The sequence below is a fragment of the Molothrus aeneus genome, chromosome 8, assembly GCF_037042795.1.
Source record: "Molothrus aeneus isolate 106 chromosome 8, BPBGC_Maene_1.0, whole genome shotgun sequence".
Classification (NCBI taxonomy): Eukaryota; Metazoa; Chordata; class Aves; order Passeriformes; family Icteridae; genus Molothrus; species Molothrus aeneus.
This window is the reverse complement of record NC_089653.1, coordinates 26464384-26490031: the sequence shown is the minus strand read 5'-3', so window position 1 is coordinate 26490031 and position 25648 is coordinate 26464384. Positions and strand designations below refer to the sequence as shown.

General features: G+C 36.9%; 1 protein-coding gene across 2 annotated transcripts in view; it reads right to left on the bottom strand.

Moving 5' to 3' along the window:
* Positions 1 to 3612: 3612 nt before the first annotated feature.
* The window catches only part of SHOC2 (SHOC2 leucine rich repeat scaffold protein), a 59869-nt gene continuing 37833 nt past the window's right edge, over positions 3613 to 25648 (bottom strand). For both annotated transcript variants that reach the window (XM_066554753.1, XM_066554752.1), the window contains 7 exons: positions 25480 to 25617; positions 13360 to 13490; positions 10447 to 10635; positions 9029 to 9151; positions 6784 to 6921; positions 6181 to 6298; positions 3613 to 4899 (listed from right to left, as the gene is read on the bottom strand). In XM_066554753.1, the coding sequence (XP_066410850.1) occupies positions 4691 to 4899; positions 6181 to 6298; positions 6784 to 6921; positions 9029 to 9151; positions 10447 to 10635; positions 13360 to 13490; positions 25480 to 25617 (1046 nt within the window). In that variant the 3' untranslated portion in view covers positions 3613 to 4690. The remainder of the gene's footprint in view (positions 4900 to 6180; positions 6299 to 6783; positions 6922 to 9028; positions 9152 to 10446; positions 10636 to 13359; positions 13491 to 25479; positions 25618 to 25648) is intronic.

The window sequence follows — 25648 nt, the reverse complement described above, 5'->3', positions numbered from 1 at the left end:
ATGTAAGCATGACTTTCTTGAAGCAGTCTATGCAATGAGCTTGACAGAGCTGGAAGATATCAGTTTAATCAGTGCCATGGCAGCCTGGCAATACTGTCTGTTATTAAACCTGAAGATTAAATGCTGGTGTCTGTCTTTTAGGCATCACAATTCTATACCTACTTTAATTTTGTTGCTGCTGATATGCATTTTGAACTAAAATCCAAGATTTATTTTCCCCATCAGAGAGAAGGCTGTGGGATTTTTTTACTACATGTCCTACTAAAACATAACAAAATGAGTATAAAATTTTTTACCAATATTTGCTGTACAGAAGGTCTCCAGTCTACATGACTCAGAGTAAAGAAGTTACTATCACCCGACTTTTGAAGTTTCCTGTAATTGCTCTACATGAAAATCTATATTTTGAGATCTTTCAAAGAGTGATAAATATATAAAGAGAACACAGTTCTTAATAATTTGCAGTGCTGCAAAAGTAGACTTACATCCAGGTTAATGTCAGACTAGAAATACTAGAAAACTTTGAAAAGACTCAGTGGCAGCTTATTTACAAATATACTATTTATAATGAATGCATTGATACAGAATGGCTCTTATAAAAAAGCAAGGCAATCTTTTATATAGACATAACAACATTACAATAATTCAGATTAAAAGTACATTTTTGTAGACTGTTTACACTCTCACTTAGCTTTTAACCACAAAATTAGTGTGGTCTGATATTTTTCCACAGCAAAGGTCCTGTGCAGTCCTGGTTAAGATCTAAATCAGAATAATAATAAACATAATTTTTTGATATTTGCTAATGAGAAAACAAACCCATTTTTAGATCCTATAATTTGTTTGTAATCATCCTTACTGTTCCTTGAACTTTGTATTGTGCAAATTACCACCAACTGCACATTTCTAACTAGAAGCTATTTTGGCGTTTCTTTTGATAAAAATGATGTGTTTCGCTGACAGGAAAATTCTTCATTGCATCCAGATAGGACAAGTCTCCTGATATGGATTTGTGCTGATTTAGAAGTTTAATTTATTTTGGGTTAAAAAAAAGGGAGGAAAAATAACCTCTCAAAGCTTTCTAATTGTTAAATAAAAACGATTTCTCAATCTCTGCAGATTGAAGATGACACATGAATTCCAGGTGACACAATGGGTTTAAGCACTAACCAGAGAGACAATCCAAGTACCAAACTTGAACATGGGACAGCAAGAGACAAAACTTTAAAAGGCTTATGCTAAAAAACTTTTGCAAGGAATTATAAAAAAAAATCCTATTTAGTAAATTAAAATGCAATATGTGACCAACATGAGTCACAACAGCAACTGTTCCTTCTTTTCATGGTTTAGCAAATTTCTGATCTGCTTTATACCTTTCCAGACCTCCATAATACTACATAATTTATAATAATTTAGCTTGTTAAATCAAGGCATGATTCAGGATAGTGTCTATGAGTCATGAGTATGTATGTACACAGGCACAGACACATAAAAAATTGATATTTTGGCTATGGAAAAGTAATCAAGGTCATGATTTTCACCCAAAGTAAGACTGTCATATTTTTCAATAACAGTTCTAAATTACTTCCCTCAGTATGGCAAGGAGAATAAACACTTAATACAAGTATCTGGGAATCACTTGTTTCTCAATCTTATTTTCAAAAATGCTGTAAATAATTTATTTCTCCACCCTGTCTATGCTTTCATACATGTATAGATACACAAATACATTTTTGTATTTATGTGTACATACAGTTGTCAGAATGAAGTTCTCTCCATTCATACTTTAACTGATATGGGCAAATAAAATTCTTAAACATGTATAAGCCAGTATGTGTGTTCAGCTGAATGTCACCAGGCAATAAAACCATCTAGAATCTACACCAGTTAATAATCCAGCATCCTGGGAAAAGCAAAAGTCTGTTATTTCAGGAGGTAAGACTATTTTAAATGATAAAAATGGCTGGGTTTATACGGATCTATGTATAGATCTGGATATAAATCCACATACTTACATGGACTTATATGCATGTATTTCCAATCTGTGCCAGATACTTAATGTACTTAATGCTTTAAACTTTCAGATCATTTTAAAGAACTTTTCAGATTCTTCTGACTTGATTTCTCCTGCACCAGAACTTCTCTCACACTGCTCTTATTCAAATCTCCCTTGAGATACTGAAAAAATAAGCATTCACCTCAAAGTGTATAAAATTAAACGCCTAAAACAGGGCTCAGGATTATCTGGCATTGCAACAACCATACTAGTACAAAGATAGTTTGAAAAAAATATCCTGTTTTTAATATAGTAATGAATTAAAACATAGCTTTATTTATTCCTATAAGTGTACTGAAAAGAATAGCTTGTTTTTAAGTGAGTGTGACGAGCACTATTTTGGTAGCCAACTTCTCCACGGGAATTTATGTGAGAGAGGGTCAGCTCCAATCATACAGTCATTAACCATGTACCTTAACAAGGTGAATAATCAACATATTTACAAACTAAACAAATTCAATCCCTTGAACTCTTATAAAAACGGGATTGAGGAGCAGACAGGGAATGAGACCAAGACGTTTGGAAACACAAGGGGTCGCCACTTTTGCTTTAAGGAAGCATATTAACCAAACCAGTTTCCCCCCTAGGGACCTGAGGGCAAAACATGGACTTTGCAGTATATTCAGAATTTTAATTACAGTCTTGATACTAAGCATTTCAGCATCTTCATATTTTAACACCTTAGTGCTGAGAAAGATTAACTCAGGCAGAACTGTAAGGAACTAGCCTTTTATAAACTAAAGTCTAAACTGAAAAGCTACAGTAGATGTAAAAAAAAAAAAAAAAAAAAGGGGGGGAAGGGGGGAACGACAGAGAGAGTGTGTGAGAAAGAATAGAACATTACTTAGTAAAATCCAGTGACATCTACAATAGTTTTACAGCATGTTTAAGCCCTCTAAGGTTTTATATCTCCACCTGCCTTCCATTTAAAACTTACTCCTTGTTAATGAAAAGACATACAACAAAACAAAATGCAAGCAGATCGAGGAAATATGTCTAAATAAGCACACCTGAAAGCCAGAAATAATATTCCCAAACTTCTGCATGTGGAACAGATTTCCCATGGCATCCATTGATTTGATTTTGTGCAAAAGGTACAGCCCTGTAAGTCACACTATCCCAGCAGCAATTCCAGTGAGTATAAGCAGAACAGTTCTTGGATAACCATGGAATGTGACTGCCTCAAGTTCTTACCCTCCTGAAAAAGGACAACTGCAAGTGCAGCAATAATGAAAATCTCCCTGAAGCATCTTCTGCCTTCTAAACAGCCAAGAAATTCATGATAAAACTGAATGTCCACTACTTACAGTGTTTCTCTTGAGCTACCAACATCTCTGCACAAATGAAAAAGGTGCCTCTTTTTTAACAGATCGGTTTAATACTGAAACAGATAGGATGAAGTTAAAAAAGAATAATCAAGATACTGAACTGAATATTTTGAAGCAAGTGCCCCAGCTGTGGGGAAAAGTGCATTTAGTTCAGCAGCAAAACAGCACAGTGTGAAGATATTGTGCTTGGACACAGAAGTTCCATAATGGAAGGAGGTACAAGGCAAGTCAAGATATAAAACCATAGTACATTGTTAACCAACCTTAAAACTTACATATATTGCAGTGTTTAAAAGTAAGACACATTCATTTATTGTACAAGGTCTATAAGGAATCCTTAAAATTGCCTGTTGTAGTTTATGACTCAACATTGTAATAAAAATGTACATATATATTATTTCCTTGTCACTTAACTGTACTGTTAGACCTCATGGACTTGTTACTTCACACAATGAAAACCGCTCTTCACTGAGGATACTCCACATTTTTACCAATCTGAAAAGGTTTACTTGTGCTAGAAAAGACCAACTGCAAAAGGCTCAGTTCAGATATGTTATGCCTGCAACTGATAACTCAGGGAAGCAAGATTTAAAGGAATTCAAGCTTTTTTTTTTCTTTTCTTTTTGTTTTGACTGCATCCTTTTCACCTGCCAGTTGTTCTGATGAGTATGTTTTTAGTATACAAACTGGTTGATAAAAATTCATCAGCAGAGGCATATAAACTCTAGATATGATTGATTAAAACAGAGCAAATCAGAATAAAACAAAATCCAGTGATTTACTCTGACTGTAAACAATATAAAAACACCATTTGCTTCAAATCTCAAAATAAGTTAAAAGAAAATACCAACCTCAGGGGACGAGACCCTTTCAGGTTTTGACACAAAAAAAAAAAAAGGGGGGGGAACAGAAAAGTTCATTATATAAAGGTTATACATTTCTCTTAACTGAAAGTAAATCTAAGCAAAACTGGTTTTGTCCCTTAAATTTAAACTTTGAGTTCATTGGCAATTGCTTTAAATGAACTGGCATTTTCAGATTATTCAGACAACTTCCATCAAGTTCAGCAAAGAAAACTTAGACAAGCATTTTTACAGAATTTAAAAAAAAATCTAAATGGCTATGATTCCTCTATTAGCAGAAACACATAATGCAGTCTTAAATTTGCCTTTTTATATTATTTATATATTTATATATATATAATATAATATAAACCACATATATTATATTATATATACATATACAGACAATTACAACATTAATGCAGTTTGTATTTTGTACAGTGTATTGGACAAGTCGATGAGCATCAGACCATGGCACGATATGGTCCCTGCATTTTTAGGAACTGGATGATGAAGGAGGGTCCTCCTGCAACAATCTGAGGTGGAAGGTGGCTGAGCGGGCAGTTCTCAATACTCATTATTGACAGTTTGCTGCAAAGAGCCAGCTCAAAGGGAAGGCTGTGCAGATTGGGGTTGTCATTCAAATACAGTTCTTCCAGATTCTCCAGTGTACCTGGTTAAAATAAAATAGTAAGTAGTAGTTGTATCTTTTTGATTCATGCAGTTTCTAACTTTTAGACAGAGGCTCTGAGTCCACTTGAAGACTCTTCCCTATACAGAACCTTGAGTCAGTGAGACTCCTGTTCTCAAGCACAGCAAGTTCTGTTCACCAGTACCTAAGCAAGAACCAATTTGCTTTAATTTCCCTGTAAAAATATCCATTGGGGCATCTCCTTTAGATAATAAATGAACTACAAATATAGAGAATAAGAGAACTGAAAGGGAATTCACCATAGCCATTCACGAGCTATGCAAGTGCAGGCAACATGGAACAGCTATCTAATCAAAAGGACCTAGGAAATACTTATGCTATACAGGATCTAGTCTCTCTTTAAAAATATCTATGCCATTCCTTTTATCTAATTAGAAACCATATATATAAGACCTGAAACCACATAACTGTCATGTGTCACAGTAAAAAAGCAGAAGAGTGTGACTTCTCTGCACAGAAAGATTAACTTATGAATTTATTAAATGGAACTAAGAAGTGTGAAAATTTTTTCCTGAATTAAAATTTTACAGTTTGCCTCTACATATACTGCAATACAGATTAACCAGAAGCTGGAAAACAGTGTAATTTCTTTTTAAGACTTCCATTTCTCCTTTCAAAATCATAGAAGTCCTCCCCAAAATATTCCCCACTTTCCAATTTTATACACCATAAACATCTCCTATAACCTAAGAGACTATTTAATCTTTCACAAGAGAAAGCAGTAGGCAGGACTCATGGCATAGTAAACCAACCAAAAGGAGAAGCTATAGAAGAAAACAGTTGATAGCATGATACATGAAACAGCCACACCTGACAATAAGTGACAATTCTCTCATCTGTGAAGACATCCAGCTTTAATAACCAAACTGTACTCCTACAATGGTATTTAAAATGTTCTTACTGATTTTAATTCCACAGTTTGTTTCCACAGCAAACTCTCTCCACGAGCTTATAAATTACAAAGCTCTGTGTTTAGATTATTTTAGGTTTTTCTCACATTGAGGCACATATAAGATGAGCAGCTGTAATGGCTCCTCACCAAAGATGATGCAAGAGACAAACCATGCCTTCTTCATCTGCACATCACTCTAGAGCTGTTCCTGTGGCACATCTTTCACATCAGGCTGCACATATCTAGAAGTTTCAAATTAATTTTGTGGCTTTTACTCATGGGCAAAATAGTTGGCTATGATATGTGCTTTGTCCAGACACACTGCACCAAACCAGACAAGAGGACCTTACCAATTTCCTCAGGAAGGTGTGTGAGAAGGTTCTCTCCGAGCCCAAGGTGCGTCAGATTGGTAAGGTGACCAATTCCTCTGGGAAGGGTGGTCAGCTGATTGTTAGTCAGAACCAATTTCTAAGGGAAAAACACATTTTTACAAACTGAATTAATGATTTTTGCTTGGAATGACAGCAAGTAACAAGATATGTGGCTGACAAATGAATGGGCTCTACTCTCCTGAATTTGAGCAAAAAAAATTTCAACCATTCATCAACATTTCAAATCTCTATCAAGCATCACTGAATGTAAAAATAAAAAGGTGCCTAGTAAAACAAATGCCTAAACATAGATTTCATGAGCATGACAGAAATAATTCCTGGGGTGATATCATGCTCATGGTACAACAGTTAAAACCTTCAAAAATTTTTTGTCCAGTATTAACTAATAAAGCTGGGGAACAGTTAATGGGGACTAATTGTGGCTGAAGTTGCACAAGACTCATAACTTTTGTTTCTATGTCCAGTCTCAAATAGTTTCCACTCATCCAAAAAGCTGCAATTAAATCAGCATGGTGTAAATAAAGGACGCTAGATGCTTATCTTGACCAATTATTGTTTCACCTGCAGATCCTTGAGGTAAGCTATTTCATTTGGCAAGGATTCCAGTTTGTTTTCCTCTAGATCTAACTCTCGGAGTTTCCGTAGATTTCCAATTCCATGGGGAAGTTTCTTTAGGAGATTGTTTGACAAGATAAGAACCTCAAAAAAGAAACACCAAACACAGAATTTCAGCAACAAAATAAGTAAATAACAGATTAAAATACTTTTTTTTTAATATTTTCAAGTAATGAAATCCAATATTAGCCTACATTTACATTAAGGAAGTAGTTGAACATTTAAAAAAAAAATAAAACAAGTCAGTGATTTAACAAAATTTTTTTCAAGTCTTTAATGATACAAATACAAACATGTAGGATATACTTCTTTAAAATATTATTATACATAATAATAAATGTAAAGCAAATACAATAGAAACCTTATTTCTTCAAATGATCAAAGAAAAACAATTTCTTCCTGAATTTGCCTACCATTTTGTTATGCTTCCTTATAGCTATCTCATAATCATGTTTTACATTATTTGCTGTGCTTGCCAAATCTTCCTTAAAAAGCTTAGTACTTCCTCTTCTCCCTGTGTCCCTTTGGTTAGGAGCAACAGCAAATAAACACACAGATGGGAGCACCTAAGCAGAGCACTGGCTTTCCAAAATGGGCTGCCATCACACACCCACGCCTACTACAGTGATGTCCTCTTGTTTTTCTCTTCATTTCTGAGCTGAATTATAAATGCCCCAGGTTCAAGAAGTGTATCCTTATTTTCAGGGTTAGCAGAGTTAACAGAGTTAACAGTTATTCATTATTTCACAGGTGAGTTAACAGGGGTTATACTAATACACCATTTTTCCTCCAGAGAAACCCTGCAGTTCTTGGAAGTAATCAAGCCTCATAACAGCACCGTGAGTAGTCAGGTAATTAATTACTGATTAAACAATGCTGTTATCTAGCTCTTTAAGGAGGCACATTGAGACATGAGGATGTGAAAGAGCAGCCAGTGTGGACCCTGTGCCAACCACACAGAACCAGCTAAGGCTGAGAGTTCCTCTCTTCTACCAATAATCTCAACTCTCACCGGCTTCATGTAACATGAAAACACCACAGACAGGAACAAAACAAAGGCATGGTGAGAATCAAAGTGAAAATCAAAGTGAAAGAAAGCCAATGCCTGAGGATTAGCACAAGCAGCATTTCAGTGACCATCCTTTATGCACTGCACATGCACGGAGCAGTGAGAACAGGAATGTTTTAATAGCTATCAAGAAACAAAGGCAGGAACAGACAATATTACCTACATGCAATGCAGCTGATTTAGCACTGCTGTGGGAACCTTCACTTTTGTGTAAACACCGCCCCAACAGCTCTTTGTGTTTGATTTTTTAATTACAGAGAAACACAGTGATAACAGGTCAGCAAACCAAGCAGCTCTCCAGCTTCAGCAGCTGACAGACCACCAGCAAACCCAGCTGCTAGAGGTTACTAATTTCCCAATCACATCAACCACAGCCTTCACTTAAAAGGGAACTGGGCTATTAAGTAACTATTACTCTGTCATAAATTTAGCCTCACACTACAGGAATAATTAAATATTCACAGAAGAAGTCACATTAGAAATTTGCAATTTCAAATATGCTATTTGTTATAGTTCTTTAACAGATTTTTCCCAGCAACTCACAGAGCCTAAAAAGTCCCCTCAACTGCCCAAACAAGTACCTCTGTCTTTCTGTCCCTCCAAGGCAATAATTTGTCTCTGCTGATGGTACCCTGAGAAACAGGATGAGGGGACAGAGCAGGTTTAGTTTATGCTTTTAACCTACGAGTTCTTCCCCCTCAAAGGCTGAGAATTCCCACCTGGCTGCCTAGGAGGTTCACAGAGCTACACTCAAGCCACCCCTGGCTGTCAAACATTTCATTATGTTTTTCTGATCCCTGCTGCTTCCATGCTGGTCTCCAGGAATTGAACCAAGTTCAGCAACATTGCATTTACAACACTGATTCCTGTTGAGAAAAATTTTCTTTCTACCCAGCTAAAAATATAGCTGTAGGTAGTGGTTTGTGCACACTCATCAAGAGCCTAAAGAACATTCAAAAGCCGTTGACAACAGCCACAAACAAATGCAACAGGGGATTAAACAGCACAGAGACACACATTTATTTAGCTTTATTTCACCCAAAAGTAATATTACTTAAACCTGAAGTAGAGAATCCCTATGTTGCAAGTATTCACTTAGCTGTTAACTTAGACTCTTCTCACCTCAAGAGAAACAAGCCCAGAGACATCCTCAGGGATTTTTGTGAGCTGGTTAGTCGCTAAATTCAGTTCTACCATACTTGTCCAAGTCCCAAAGTCCAAGGGGAGAGACGTCAGCTGATTGTCCTGTGATTTAACATATCAAACATTTAGGGTCTGCCCTTGCCAGAGGCTGGGAAGGCATCTGACAGATTAAACAAACTGCTAATAGAAATACTTCATAACAACATAGTTGATAATGAAATCAGAAGAACAAAATGTTGGTAATTGGCCAATTTTTTTCAAATTCCACCAAATATTAGTGGTACCAATCTAGAGTTACAGAATTGACTCTCTGTTACTAATATGAACTGAAGTGGAAAAACAAGAAGCACAAAATTTTCAAGATCTCACACTATGGTTAAAACATTTTTTGTCCTATTCGTGCTGAATACAATGGATGGTGGGTTCAAAAAAAGAAGAGAAAGTTCACTGTAACTTACAAAGGCACTATCAGCAAATGTTTGAATCCTAAAAATATACGGAGTTAAAAAAAATCCAAACAAACCAATCAAGAGAATAAACACCATCACTAAAAAATCCCACCAGAACCCACACCCCAAACCCTGCTGAGGGGAAAAAATCCAACAAACCCACAACCAAAAAAAAAAGACCAAAAAAAACCCATATACTTTAATGTCTCAGAGTAAAAGCATCTGAAATTACCCTGAACATGTTACTGCTCAAAATATTTTTTAAATATTTGATTTAGACCAGACACCACAAAATCTTTCAGAAAATGGTCACACAAAGTTGTGGTAAACAGGCAAAGTTACAAATGAGTATGTGAAAAAACTGGACAATGCAAATTGAGGATTCATTTGTCTCAAACTGTATTCTAAAACAGTAGCTGAGTTTAGCTACTGCTCAAGCATTTCTTGAAATAAATCTATTAATAGAATAATAGAATCTTTTTTCCCTACTTTAACTGTATTAGCACACTTAAAAATTCTTTTGCTGTGCTCTTCAACTACAGACAAAAATCTCTAGACTTAGGTTTTGAAAGACTATATTTAAAAAAAATATTTTGCATAGTTCTGTTTAAAAAGTAAATCGTAACAGTGTCTGAGGGAGAAATAAGCTAATCTACGTGCTTGTGTCCCATGTGGATATTCAAGAACTTTTCAGCCAGCTTTCTAATTTTCATTGTTTAAACTCAAGCAAATGTGAAAAAATCTTAACTAACAAAACATAAAGAAAATTAGTAACATCTTGATAGCACTATTTTACACTAATACAGAATTATTTATATATGTGATAGCAGCAGCATCCACTTCAGCATGATAAATTCATTCCTTACATTATTAAGTCTGCCAGAATTCATGGAGCAGCAAACAGTGCTCCTCATTGATTTTACACAGTAGCATGTTTCTGTGCCTCACCTTCATGTTCAGCTTACTTAATACTTTAGCTCTGGAGAAAATTCCAAAGGGGATTTTATTGATGCGGTTGTGCTCCATATTGAGAGAGTAGATTGTGGAGAACTGGGACGGGCCACCCACAGGATAGGACTGGAAGCAGTTCCTGGCCAATGTTAAACTAGTCAGTTTGACAAGGCTGGATAAAAGACCCTGTAGAAAGAAGAAAACCACCCAAGAACTTAGGACAGATTTATTTGAATGCATCTCTTTTCCCTTATGGGTCTAATTAGAAATGTTTTTCCCCCCTCAAGTCCATCCCTTGAAGAAGTGTTGCAACACACAAACCAGTGTTAAATTTGATATAACTTCCACCAGCAACAATCTCTGCTCACAGTCACCAGCCACTACCTTATTTCCCCCTTCCTCCCTGCATGCTGACAGATACAAAAAAAGCAAACACACCACATTTAAAAGCACAGGTTTGGGAGGTTTGGTAACTCTTTTCTCCTCTGAAAGCAATTTTTCTAATGACATGTTGCTCCAGGAGCACAGGGGCAGCGTGTCCATCCCATCCCCAGCAGCTGTTTTGGCTCCAGCAACTCACCCCCATCAAAATGGAGCCCAAAGAAATATCAACCCCACACAATGGCTCCCAAAAGAGGCATTTGATAATTCCAATGCAAATCCTTGGTAACTTCATATAAATCCATACTTGTGATCAGAACTTGTCAGTGTCTTGTAATTATACCATAATAGTTTCAGATAATCAGACAGAGAAAAAGAATAGGATGGGTGGAAAATTCCATTGTTTTTTCCTTTTTCTAAAATATTCCTAAGTAGTTACTGCTCTATTTTTTTCCCCCTTTAAAAAATAAAAAGCAAGACACCTGTAGGTAAACTGGATAGCAAGGGCTGCCCATTGAATCCAGAGTTTCATTTCTTTTGACAATCTAGATTCCAAAATCCCAGCAGCCCATATCTCAGTTCATCTGTTAGTTACGTGCCAAGCACGTTGCTGGAACCGTGGAGATGGATAATGAGATCTAAATTACTGCTGAAGTGTCACCTTTGCTTATTACTACACCAACTTGAATCCAGCCCTATTTGCTTAAGTATTACAGAAATTGGAGATTTATGCATGGCATTACATACCATAAATAATGCAACATCTGCAATCAGGAATGAGCAGTAACAAGATAATGATTCCAACCATATTCCTAATGTCAGTATTTCTGGATTGCAATTTGAGCTCCATATTCACTGTAAATGCTTTAAGAACATGGCTTTGCTGTTTCACCAGGAAAGGTTTGGCTACTTTTATAAATAGTTTATTAACATTATTGTAAATAAAATAGGATCTAATAGGGACTTACCTACATGCCCTGGCTAAAACTTTAGACAGTGGGGGCATCTCAGCAAATATCAGTGAAGCATTTCCCCCACTACAGATAAAATAATGGATCTTCAAATCAGTATCAATCTAACCTAATCATTAATTTCTATAATCTTTGGTTAGGATATATTGTTTCTACCGATACTTTAATTAACAGATATTAGTCCTAGGGTTAGGCAGTCCCTGAGCTCTAAGACAGTTTATTGTTTCAGATGGATCTTGGCATTTCAAAAAGCTGGTTTTGAAGGCTTCTTGTATACCAAAAAAATATCTAAAATATGTTAGCTAATTCACTCTAATACCCTAGACTAATTAAATGCATTTGAAGGGAAGCAAGAGAGCTTTGGCAGTACAAAGAGAACAATGCTCTTACATCTATGAGAGCTGTGGCAGTGCTGCCTTCTTTCAGCCCATCCTTTTAAGATAAAATATTTATTAGGCATTGTGTCAGCAGCTTCAGCTATGTTTTGAAATTCAGAAATTTCTTCTACAAATACAGTTCTTTGTCTTATAGCATAACATGTTTTATTTTAAACAGATTACAGTATAAACTACACACTTCTGCAAACTTAAGTGTTAACATATTGTGGGCAAATATACCTGAAGAAGGCAGCACAGTTACTAAGAGGTTTGTATTATGACTGAATGTGTTTTAAAGCCAGTAATCATCCCTCACATTAGCTTTTTGTAATTGCATTGCAGCTGCTTTTGTAACACGTCTGGGTGGGGTGGGCTAGCTTAGCTCTCATCCTAAAAGCAGCCTGGTGGCTTTCACTCTAGCACTTTCCTAAATTATAGTCTTGCACAAACATTTATTGAATTCTCTGTTTCAGTCTATCATTGATGAGCTCAGAAATTTATCTGAGGAAAATTAGTTACTTACTGGCCTTTGTTACTGTAAATACTTTGCCTAATTCCTAATGCATTTTGTTTTCTTCTATTTATAGTTTGCTATATACATATTTAGATAACCTTTAACCTCATTTTATACTAGTAATCTAGACAACTTGGGGTCGTGGGGATGACAACTTAGGAAAGTAGTTTGACCAACATTAAAACAGAAGAAACTATAAACTTTATGTTGTGTCATGAAGTCTTCATCTTAAAAGGTTCTAAAGAAATTGAATAAATATCCAAAATAAGAAGCAATCACATCAGATTTTTCTTCTGTCATCTGAACAATTACTTCCAGGCACTAATGCTTCACAAAGCAGAAACACTGAGAAACACTTACCTGGCTTGAAGGGTGGGAATCTGAACTCATTACTTAAGGTTTTCTAAAGATACAGCACAGCAAATACAACCACATGTGTTGCTCCCAGTTTTGACTCAAGTTGTATGACATTAGTCTTTCTATACTGATTAAACATACCTAATATTTACACAATTGACATAATTCACATTACTTTTAGGTTAAAACAAAGGGTATTCCTCAGAGTTAAGAGGCAAGGTGAAATAATTTCCCTTGTTCCACTCCCTTTACAAAACATGGATGCTCTCCAGCAGCATCCCCTCCCCAGTCCACTCCCTCTACTCCTCACCTCTGGTAAAGTAGAAATGTTGTTGTTCTCCAAGTTCAGCTCATCAAGTTCACTGCATTTTGCTAAAGACTTGGGAATTGCTGACAGCCTATTGTACCTCAGGCCAAGACGACTTAGACTGGACAGATTTCCTATGGGTAGAAAACAGGTGTTAACATGCTGTGAGAATCACACAAACACACAGAACAAGGTGTGACTTCTGATTCTTCTGTTATCTCTCACCCTACACTTCAAAATTTCAAATGGTGAAATGGAGCTATCATCCCAAAACAGGAGAATCACAGATTTCCAATGCTGAAGTCAACCATGCAGAAGTAGATTGTGCATATTAAATATAATTCTGAAGTTCTGCATAATATGATAAGCAAGCAAAGCTTATTGTCCTGTTGTAAAAGTCCTTCTATCCAGATCTTTCTATCATCAAAACATACTATCATTTTCCAGATGTCCCAAAATGACTTTTTAAAATTACAGACAGTATCATTCAATGCCATGAATCATATTACCAGAACCTGGGCATGCATCATACAACTCAGGTCCTGGCAAAACAATTTCCTCTGCAGGGAAAAAAAAAAAACCCACAGCTTTACCATCCTCCAACAGCAAGAAAACCTTTAACAGGTGATAGGAAAAACCCCAGAATTTTCAAGTTTTTGAGTGATACTGAAGGGAAAGTCTGGAGGAAGTCTACAAAAATCTGGACAGTAGTGCATGTAAAAGTATTTCTGAATATTGCTAGGCTGATGGTCCCCAGTTGATATGTCTTTCTGTCAGGGAACAAAAATCTTGAGAAACTTGCAGCTTGAAAATTTCCCATCTGAAACTCCCTTTAGCTCCAACCTTTACCATCTAACAAGTACTAAAGACCAAAACCAACTGCTCAAGGATATTGTTGATGGGTGCTGGGGCATTTAGACTCTCCTGCAGGTAGCAAGGCCTTGAACTTCACTGAAAAGCCAACTGCCAAACTGTACAAAGAAACTCCACCTCTGGCTCATCCCTACAATCAGAAAAGGTGTCTGTGCACGTTTGGACTTCACACCAGGGGAGCTTGTGAACACACAATTAATTCACACAATCAGTTCCTTGCAAAACATTTGTCGGTTTACACTTGCTTTTATGACCATGCATGGCACAACACCTTTGTTCTGCAAATTGAAGTAGCAGACCAACATATAGAAAGGAAACACAGAATTTAACAAATGGTAGAATGAATAACCAGAAGAATTTTAGAAGATGAAGGGGTCTTAATATGTACAGCCTAACTGCTCATTAAGGGAAGGCTATATTAGTGTCTATGCATGGGCACTTATACAAACTGGAGCACAACGAAGGAAGAAGTAAATGTAGAGTACGTCTGCTAAACAGAGAAAGACTTTCAACAAAGCAAGCAACAAAATATCTCTTTCCTGAACCTGGTCAAAATAAATGCCCCAACATCACCAAATAGTTGGGAATGTAGATAATAAAAACTTGAAACTGGAAAGAATGCTGTATGATTTCGCTGTAGTTCTAAAACAGAGAAGTCACAAGAGCAGTGAAAGTAAAACAAGAAAACAAAAAACATTAGCTCTCCCGTAAAACTGCAACTGAAAAAAATCCAAAACCCACAAACCCCTTAATATAGAACAAAAATCATCTACATCTTCCAAATAGTGAAAAAAACAGGATGAGTTTTCAGTGCATATCTGATAATTATCTGACAAGCTTGGCAACAATTTTTTCTTCGTGCCATCAACAACTAAACAAAAGTCACAACAGGTAGCTACACACCATTGCTTAACAAATAGTATTTTCAATTGGGTGTTGAGTTCTATTTTTTAAAGTGCTGGATTCTAAACAAGTATCAAAATAAGTTTTATAGAAGCAGCAAAGAAAGTCTTCACTTAATCAGAAAAAGGCATTTAAAATCCAAGGCTATCAACACTGCACTGCAATGCACAAATCTTCATCTTTTCCTGTTAAATCCTGCAATGCATATACACACTAAAGAGAATAAAGACCTATTCTGATCCTACAGTCCACTAGTAAAAAGACAGATTTGTACATAATTTAGCTATTTCATGCTGTATTTGTGAGATCAGGCATTGCTGGTTGAATAAAAAACTGGCCTCACTTCACACAAAAAACATTCTATTGCAAGGCTCGAAGATCATTAGGATTTGCCATCCTAGGGATGAACAAAGCACACCCTGGCTGTATTTCTCTGAATTGCTATTTAATATTTTATTAAAGAATGAACAACAAACTTCACACAAAGTAAGATATAAAGCTATTATTCTTTTCACTACCTAAAACATGCGCTAGATGCTGATCTGGATTTTTCAGGAGAAAAGGAAGAACAGGGAAGTAGACAGCATGATGCCAACTGTTGCTTAGCAATACAACATCGCTGTGCCAGTTCCAGATTGTGAGCACAGGCTGTATGTACATGGCTCTCTTCCTACCAGCAATGTGGCATTTCAGAAAAATGAAACAAGGCAGCCACTAGAGAGAGTCAAAATGTACCATAAAAGAAGAGAATGACACACGTTGGCGATCCTCATGACATTATCATGAGGAGAAAGGAGGCATAAATAGCAGCTCCCAGTAATTTCTCCTTGTCATAAGTAGCATTTCTTAATAGAACTTTATCACTGTTTCTTTACTAGTTATCTTTCTTCTCCATAGGAAAGGCACACAAAGGCATAATAGAAGACACATCCTGTGTGTACCACATTCCTTATGATTGTTTTACACATCACAGCACTAAATACAATTATTCCTGAGGACAAACCAGTAAGATTTCAGCTGCAGCTGCATCAATAGCACCTCTCCCACTGCTCTTGTCCTGAGCCCACCTGATACAGGCAACATGAGCCACCTTCTCATTTCAAATCAGAATTTATTTACAGCCTCTCAGTCTTCTGTCAACAAGGTACCTTTTCATCCCTGGAGTGCATACACACACCTCATTGTGAATGCATCACAGTGTGATACCCTTATCAGCTTTTATCTTCACATGCTGGACAAGCCAGATCCTAGACCCAGCTTCACAAAAGAGGATACAGCTCTTCCCTCTGCCCAGTGTGTCCAAGTTAACATTTTTTTTAACAGGAATGCACCAGTACAATGTTAACATTTGCCTCCAGGGGCCAGTGGGCTAACATGAAAACCAAGTGACAAACTGTTTTACCACAGGAACTGTCACAAGTTGCTCAAGACTACACCTGGTGCAATGAACCATCAAATGATCCCACCTACAGCTCCCCGAGCTCAGGGTTACCCAGCTGATACCTCTATCTGGAGTTGCTTTACAGTGCTTGCAATCATCTCCAATATTCCAGCTCAGCTACTGCTTTCTGAGATGGAACAGCACTGGGTATCTGCTGATGGGCTGTCAGGCCAGGTCTAGGGAATAAGGCAAGGAAGGTAACAACTGATCATGATCAGCTCAGACTGTCACCAGGACCATTTGCAGTTGTACTTCTGTCACTGAAGCTGTACCTCAGCAGCTGCTCTGAACCAGCCCCTCGCAGGTAATGACTCAGAAAACGCTGCACTGGATGTTCATGTACGTGACAGTTTGATAACCACAAGAGAAAAGCAGACACCAGCAGGAAAAACAACAAGCAAAACGCCTTTCAACTTGTTTTCTTAGAGAGCCTGTTATGAAAACCCTTGTAAACTCAACTGCCTTATTCAGTGGTACTTCTAAAAATAAGATTGCAAAGCCTGACCGAGCCCTAAACTCACACCAGGCCTAAGCAAGTCACTGAAAAGTCACTTGCTTTAGTTCAACTTTTGTCAGAAACAGTTACTCTTGGGATTCAGGTTTCACAGATGCCTTGTCTCAGGACCATTTTCTCACCAGCACAGTATTAACACCCATAAGCAGATGCCAGCTCTCAGGGTTGAAGGAACCTAAGCACAGAATTCATAATCCCTTCACTGGAGTGACTTTATGTCTCTCTCAGGATTAGCTGCTTCATTTACACAGAAGTGAATTAAAAATCCTTGGTAGCATACAAATCCAGAAATATTAGATTAAACTTATAAAATAAAAGGGATGCAAAATAGATGGTTTAAATTAATTCTTTATTAAGGGGACTTCAAAAATATTAATCAAAGGAAAAACAGCCTACCAATCCTGCCCCCCCCCCCCAAAAAAAAAGAGAAGACAGAAAACAAAGCAGGAAACTATGCTAACAAAGCAATATTTTTTAGAAAGACCACCTGAAGAGGCCTCTACATCTCTTTTTTAAGTATTTCAAAATCAAGAGAAAAAAGAACTGGTAAGCTGAATAATATAAAGAAATACAAATTCCTAATTCAAAGTCCTACTAGAGCTTTTTAAACAGTGTGATAAATGCTCTCTTTCTTCTGAGATTTACCACACCTCTTCCTTTCACTCCCTTAGTTAAAATAATCCTTCAAATTCCCTATCCTTAGATGAAAAGTCATTATTAATGTGAAACTTAGTTCATCAAGCTAATTTGCTAGCAGGATCAGTTGCTTTCTTTTAAATAAACCAAAAGCATCAGATCAATTTAAAAACCTGTTCACTAGACAAAACTTCTACAAATAATGTTAAAAACACAAATTGGACTTATAAGAGCTGTGCACATCAAAATCCCATAAGATCATTATCAACAATATATGTGAACTTCAGCACACAACAGAAAATTGCAGGACCCTGCTACAAACAACATGGCACTATTAAGTATTTCAGATGGTCTACCTTGTATAAATATTCTTAGATTTTGATTTGACTCAACTTGGCACACAATGAGCAGTCACCTACTAAAGAACATGTTTTATATGGGCACATGTCACTTCATAGAATGCCATGTGCTTAATTCACTGACGGATCTTCTAGCAAAAAAAATTTGCTGGTTTGCATACAAAGATACCAGGCGTCATTTTTAACTAACTGAAAGCAAGAAGTACGGCTAAAATTAATAATACTTAAAAAAAAAATTAAACTTGATGTCACTTTAAAAAAAAAGCATTAATTAAATGTAATACACCACATGATATTAATCTTGCAGTGAGAATAACAAAGATGATAATATGAAATAAATTTCAAATTGTATGGGAGATAGCAGACATGCTGCAGAGGGGCAGTTGTGGACAGAGATTAAACCCTGCATTCAGATATTTCAACAGTGGCTCCCGGTCTAAAATAGCCCTGAGTCAGAAGATGCCTGTACCACACTTTGTACTTACTATAAACAAGTTTTCCAGATGTCAGCCAACCTCTGTGACAACTTTTTAACTGTATAACAGATTTTTAGGTGAAAGGAGCTGTTGGTGTTTAATCTAATCTCTTATCAGAAAGCAAACCGGTTCCCCTGATAGCTGTAGAGTAAAACGAAAGGCTTCAGATAAAGTGTTTAACCTTCAGTTGCACTCCACAAGCAGAGAGTAACAGCACAAAGTGACTGGTCCAACAAGACACCCCAAAAGAGATCCCAGTGATCTTGTTGCAGAGGAAACAAGAACAAAATCCCACAGCCATCATTCATCTGGTCTGGGGGCACCTTCTTCCTAAATTGCTTGTAGGTTTGTACAAATTAAAACTTGTGTCACCAACCATCATCTGAGAGACAACAAATCCCTTCTACAACCCTTACATCCCTAATGTTTATTATGCTCTGGCTAAAGGTTGATGCCCTAGAAAAAATGGGAATGGGAACATAAAGGTGATGAGGGTGGGAGGGCAACCACTCTTAGCAGAACTGCAGGAGAGAAGAGAAACCCTTCTGATCATTGCTACCAAATACCAAAGCACAAAATGTAATTATTCTGTTCCAAATAGAAAAGTGTAGTTAAACACAATACAAAGTTTGACTTAATTTCACTGGTTTAACAGAAAAGTGACTTTTAGTGTATTTTAATTTTTCTTTTCAGCCATCAATACCTCCTGATATACCAGGCAGGCCAGTGTAGGAGGCAAAATCAAATTCACAAATTACCAAAGTCAGCAGGGTCCATCATTATTTGCCCTGTTCAAACCAAAGTGCATTATCCTCCTTCTGCAAAGTCTAGGAGTTCTGATGATGTTATCTATTAGAAAGCTATTTAACACTAATTTAAAATTAGCCTCTACCATCCCTACAAGTTTAAATGCCATCTGAAGAGAGCAAAGAGTTTTCTCTGCTTTCAGTCTGATATCATCTAAAGACAGGTTTTCGCTCATCATATCAATATTAAAACGCTAAATTGTGACCACAGGCAGTCAGTTATTTTTCAATCTGATTCCAGACTCTAACATTGCTGACTGTGTAAAAGATGCACACAAGATACTTGCAAAACCTGAGCAACAAAGGCTCAGGTACCTGATACACACCACACACAACACTTGTATAAGGCTAGAGAGCACAAACTCTTAGTGACATGTTTCTGAAACTGTCTAGATGAAAATTCGACTTAAAACTCATTTAATATGCATTCATCAAAATGCAAGATAACTCACAGACCCACTTGTCTCAATTCTGATGTGTTCCTTTGAATCACTCTTCCCTTGTGCCTGCTTCTCACATAAAGAAAATAATATTATAGGCTTTTTCTTTCTGCAGTATACTAATCATTCTGAAAATGCTGAGCTGCAGTTAGAATACATCCGTACACACTGGTCTCTGCATCTAATTACTGTGTGAAGGTACATGCATTCACCAAAATAAACTGCCCCCACTCTAGTCTTAGGATGAATATCCAACCAAAATACAAACTAAAAAATATTTTCATAAACACATTGAATCAATGAACTCAGAATTACTTAGCCATTAGAAGCTATCCTAACCTTTAATGAAATAGTACATATGTATTTAACTATATTGGGTTTGCACTGGAAATGTATTAATTAAAACATAAATACAAAACACTTCACATTGCAACAGAGACAAAAACAACAGCTGGACCTTATTTTGAGCTATCAATGAAAGCATTTCATTTTACTCAATTCACACTGTATACAGTAAGACAAAGCAACTGAAATTTATTTAATTTAATTTTTCATTGGTAGTCTTTTTTCTCTTTTCAAATGACTATTTAAAGCCTTTCTGGGAAAGTAAAGATACATATAAATGTAAATCATATTGTATGAACAGTTTATACCTAACTGGCAATGCAATAAAAACGTTAACCTTTCCTAAGTGAATGATGTGTTTAATTTTTAAGTCTACCCTACTATATAAAGAAAACATGAAATGTACAACACATGAATATATCTTAACAATTTTAGCTAATTAAGTAATGTGAGAATTATTTTATCAAGACCAGGGCTCCACTTTGTATCTTCCCTGCCGTAGAATGCTGTCCCACAGCAGATACCAGGAAATGAACCTAAAGAAAGAAGAACACCCTGAAACTTCCTGAAGAGTGAGGAAAGATTCAACAGTGACTTCTCAAATGTAGAAGCAACTGTTATGATTTTCTTCTGCATAACTGCCATGTCACACCCTGAGCTTTCAGCACCTGCATCAGCCTGTGCAAACACTGAGACCCAAATGTGCCCTGCCCATCACATGCAGTACTGTCTGATCTTCACTAATGTGACAACACCTCACAGCCTCATGCCTGCCCTTCCGAACTTGGAGGACAAAATGAGCAAGTCACTTCCCATGTACCCTCCACCTGACATTTTCCAGTCAATTTTGCTACTTTATATTTACTAAGTCTAGAATTGAAGGCAACAAGAACCAGAAGTTTTCCTTTATGAGACCACCACAAGAACTAGACAGGGCTCTCAGTAATACAAAAATTAGAGTACAAGAGTGGGAGCCACTGCTTTCAATCAGGTAAAGAAAAGGCTGGACTTACTGCAATTGCCCAATACTAGCAGGATCCAATTAAAGAAGTTTAATTAACAGCATAGTCCAAGAACAAAACCTTAGACAAAGTGCCAAACGTTGGTCAGCTGTCCCAAAGTGAGCCTATGGAAAGAGGCTTGATGCCACAAAACAGAATGCTCACTGACCAAAGCACCAGGTCGTGCTTAAATGTTGAGAATATGAATCTTGCTGTGAAAGCTGGAGCAGAAGCCTCTACACTTTACTCCATCACAACAGTGAGTAATTAACCACATCAAACTCATCAGTCACGTCTGAACATTGCCCCTGATCACTGAGAGAGCTGCAGGTGCTCAGATATTTCAGAACAAGACTCCTGATTTTGCTAAACCTGCCAAATTTAAAATACCATTTTAAAGTAGTTTCACGTTTCTTCAGAAATGTCTTTGCTTCTAGGGACTTGAAGCTCTCAACCACAATTTTGCATAACCTGAACCGTACCAATTCCATACGTCTGGTTCTGGTCAGTGCTTCATGTTTTATCAGCTGTAGGTTTAAAGAGAAAAACAGTGCTCTCAGAGGTACACTGGGGTTAAACAGGTTAGAAGCGTGGTTTGGAAGACAATTTCAACCAGCAAAACCAATCAATAAATAGCATTTAACTTCATGAAAGCTGTGATTTCAGCTTCTGAGCTATAGTGCCAGAGAGAAGGGTTGGAGGGTAGTCCAGAGCTGTAAATCCCATTTTCCTAACCATCTCTTAGGAACAGTGCTATGTCAGACAGTGGAAAGTGTGTCCATTGACAGAATTTTCTGTGCTTTAAAGTATCATTTTGGAACATTTACAACTGACTATTCTTTTTTTTATTAAAATTTCTGTTGCCTTAGATGCCTGAGAATATGGCATTTGACTATAATCAAACTGTACACGTAAGCACACAAAACTAGAAAATTACAAAGCAGATGAAGAATCCGGTATTACTAAAAGCTGTAACTGTTTCTGTTATATTTCTTTCTCAAATCAGTTTTTCTATGCTTTTACATATGAAATTGTGAACACATTTGTACAGAATGCTAAAATTAGAAGTTCAAAGAGGGAACACTCGCTATGTGAGGATATGCAGGACAAAATGATCTAAGCTATCTTAAGAAACAATTTACTCCACCCAAAATTTGTTGCCAGTCTCGAAAATTCAATTAATAATTTTAATATAAATGATAGGTTATTCACCTTATTCTGTGTTGGATATATTAGTGTGCCAGCTAAGTATACAGAGATAAGACACTGGGTAAATAAAAGTAGCTAACAATTCCACCACCCTCCAAAAGCAAAAAAAAACCACCACAACATGGGGGGGTGTGCAATCTGCAATGAAAACACTAAACAGCTACAATCTCACTATGATTTTGATGCTGGGCTTGAAACTCTCGCAATGTGCTAAGCCATTCCACAAAGCTCATTTTTCTTACAGGAAATGATCTAATATAAAAAGTACTTTACAATTTTCAATCAACAGAAATACAGATATGAATGTATTAAGCCAATATCTATAAAGCAAGGCATTAGATCACTTCCTGACAACTAATATCTAAAATCGACATTTGTTACTGCACAAAAGCATGCTTCTACAGCATTAGTTGAGAGAAGAACTTGGTATTTTTACAGAGTGGGTATATTGGCTCTGCAACCTCTGTAATCACTGCTGATGCATAATCCCTTCCCTGCCACTCCCGTGCATGTCACCCTCACGTCCCTTTCTCGCAGCTCCAGCACATTTCAGTACACGCTGTTAGTTACCAAACAAGCTTTTTTTTTTAAGTTTGGCAGATCCTGAAATCTTCCTGTGGTAAAACCAAAGCTTGTTTATATAGTCCAGCAGCTACTTTTAGAGGGTTTTTTGATGGAGGGGAAGGAGAAATAAAAAGCAAAGGGGGCTATTTGTTTTTCAAAGCAGCATGACAGAAACATCCTTCTCAAGAAAAACTGAGGCCTCAATCAAAAGGGTCTCAGTGGGGGAGAAGGGCACAGACCTAGCAGCAATGGAAAGCCTGTCCTCCATGAACAGGAGGCTCACGGGCTCATAGAACATCTTGAATCGAGCAAATGTGCTAGGTCTGCTTTGTCCCTGGTGCTTAACCCAGAGTTTGACTGAACTGAGAACCATTAACAGCACTCATACAGTGAGCATCCTGACACCTGGAAACATGGAAACGTTGCAAGAAAAGGCAGTTGTGGCAAGCAGCAGGCAGGGACAGAACCTGCAGCGAAAGCTGGAGAGGCTCAAGGGCCACCCCAGCCATGCGCCATTGACTCGCCAGGCTTTTCTCAGCACTCAGAGTTTCTCGCTGAACAATGCCAACCACAAAGCAAGCTGTAATCTAAAAATCATGCCACAGCTTGCTTTCGTATGTTGAACCAAAACTACGATGACTAAGAAATAAAGCCAGTGTTGCTGAACTGGCTACGGCTGCCTTTTCTGCAACATGCATAAATGTAGGCTGATCATTATCATTTAAGATGGAACCTAAAGCTTTCCCTTCACTGCTAAATTCTGTTTGTGAACCCCGTGAGGCACAAACATGGATTTCTGATTTTAAGTTCTTATTTAAATACTTTTTTTTTAACTTACTGTTTACGAGAGAGATTTTCCAGCAGAGCAAAACTGAACTAGAGCAAGGTTAATGACAAGATGGCTCACTCCCGTCTCCTACCATTATTCAGCTATCTTTGGTGGTTTCTTGAGCTCTAAAACATTGATATTCAGCTCAGATAAGCATGTAAAGAGACAGTTACCAACATTTAAAAACAAGTAATTTCTATACATTATAAGGACAATGCAAGGGAAAAACTAAACAAAGAAAACAGAAATCCAGTCCAACCAGGTATGAACCTGACTCAAAAGAAACCACCTAAGCTTACAGAAACTTTCTGAAGAAATAGGTGAGTCCAAACTATCTTGACTGCAGAGTGAGCAATTTCCTATCTATCACAAGTGACTTAACTGCCTAATAACTTTGTGCCTCTCCTACCCAGAGACCTTTCCCTATAAGTACAGTCCTGCAGCATATTACAAATGAGATTTTTCTGGTCCTTTGAGACGTTCAGTGAATACCAGGCACTAAACAACTTATTAAATCATATTACTACTCTTCACAGGAATTAACAGCATTAGTCTATAAGCCTTGAATATGGAAATCTCACACTTGCTTAGAGAATTTTTCCCATAATTAACAGTTTACCCAGGGAACTCACTCCCTAAATATGACACATACACTACACATAAGTGTTATGTAAAACAACATTCAGCAAGATTTGCAAAATAGCAACAAAAATAAAGGCTGTACTTATGAATGGTGTAAGTTAGATGCAAACTCCAGATGGAATGGGATCTCCAGAGTTTAAAAATATCAGTCCAGGAAGGAAGTTTAGTTCCAGTGGATACATCATCAGTGTAAACTCTGCTCACGTCAAACTTTCTCAACCAAAAGCCATAGTAACTTCATCCTCAAGAATTTACTGCTAGAAGAAAAGCTAGAGTGTTATTAAATGGTTCCTCACTTTACCATGCATTAGAGTACATTAATAAGTACTCAACACTGAATACCATTAAACTCATAATGTTCATTCTTCTGAGTATGTTCTTGTGACAGAACTTAAAATCATTATGGCCTTGTTTTTAGTCTTTTTAAATCACAGCAGCCATCTTTTTCTGCCATCTGTTTAAAACTGATTTAATGAGATAGGAAAAGGCATATTTTGTTGCTTTATCCCACATGAGATACTGAAACCAACCAGGACTGTGTTCATTTAGTCTATTATTCCCAATGTAAGTTGCAAACTCTCTGTATTCTATTGCATAAGAGCATGATGACCTTGTGGACTTGGGAGATATTTTTAAATGTTCCACCAAAGAACATAATACATACATAATTATTTTAAAACATTTATGATTTTAGTGTTATATTTCTTTAGGCAAAGATGTAAGTTTAAATTATCTGCCAAAGTACTGCACTTCAACTATAAGTGAGCTTTTCATTTCTTTATATGCTCAGTTTCATTACAGAATGAACAAACAAGCAGAAGATGTTTGCTTATAACCACAGAATACCTTAATATTTAGAAGTAATGGATTTGGATTTTTTTCATTGCAACTCTCATTCTTAAATTATTTAAGGTAACGTTTAAGGTAACAAGCACACCTTGCTTTAAATCTCAAGTGTGAAGCTGTGTTGAGCTGAACACCAGTCATTCTACAGCCACCAGCAAATACTCATTCTTGAATTTGTTCCCCTTAATGAACATTTTGAAACAGTGACTTATTTTCTCTTCTCCAGCCTCTTCACCTACCTATGGTTTCTGGCAGGTCCAGGAGCTCATTGTGCTGCAAGTCAAGGTTGGTGATCTGCGTGCAGCTTCCAATCTCCTCTGGAAGATGTTCAAGCTGATTGTGCGCTACATCCAGCGTTATGAGGTTACACAACTCACCTAAAAGCACACAGGAAAACCAAAACATAGA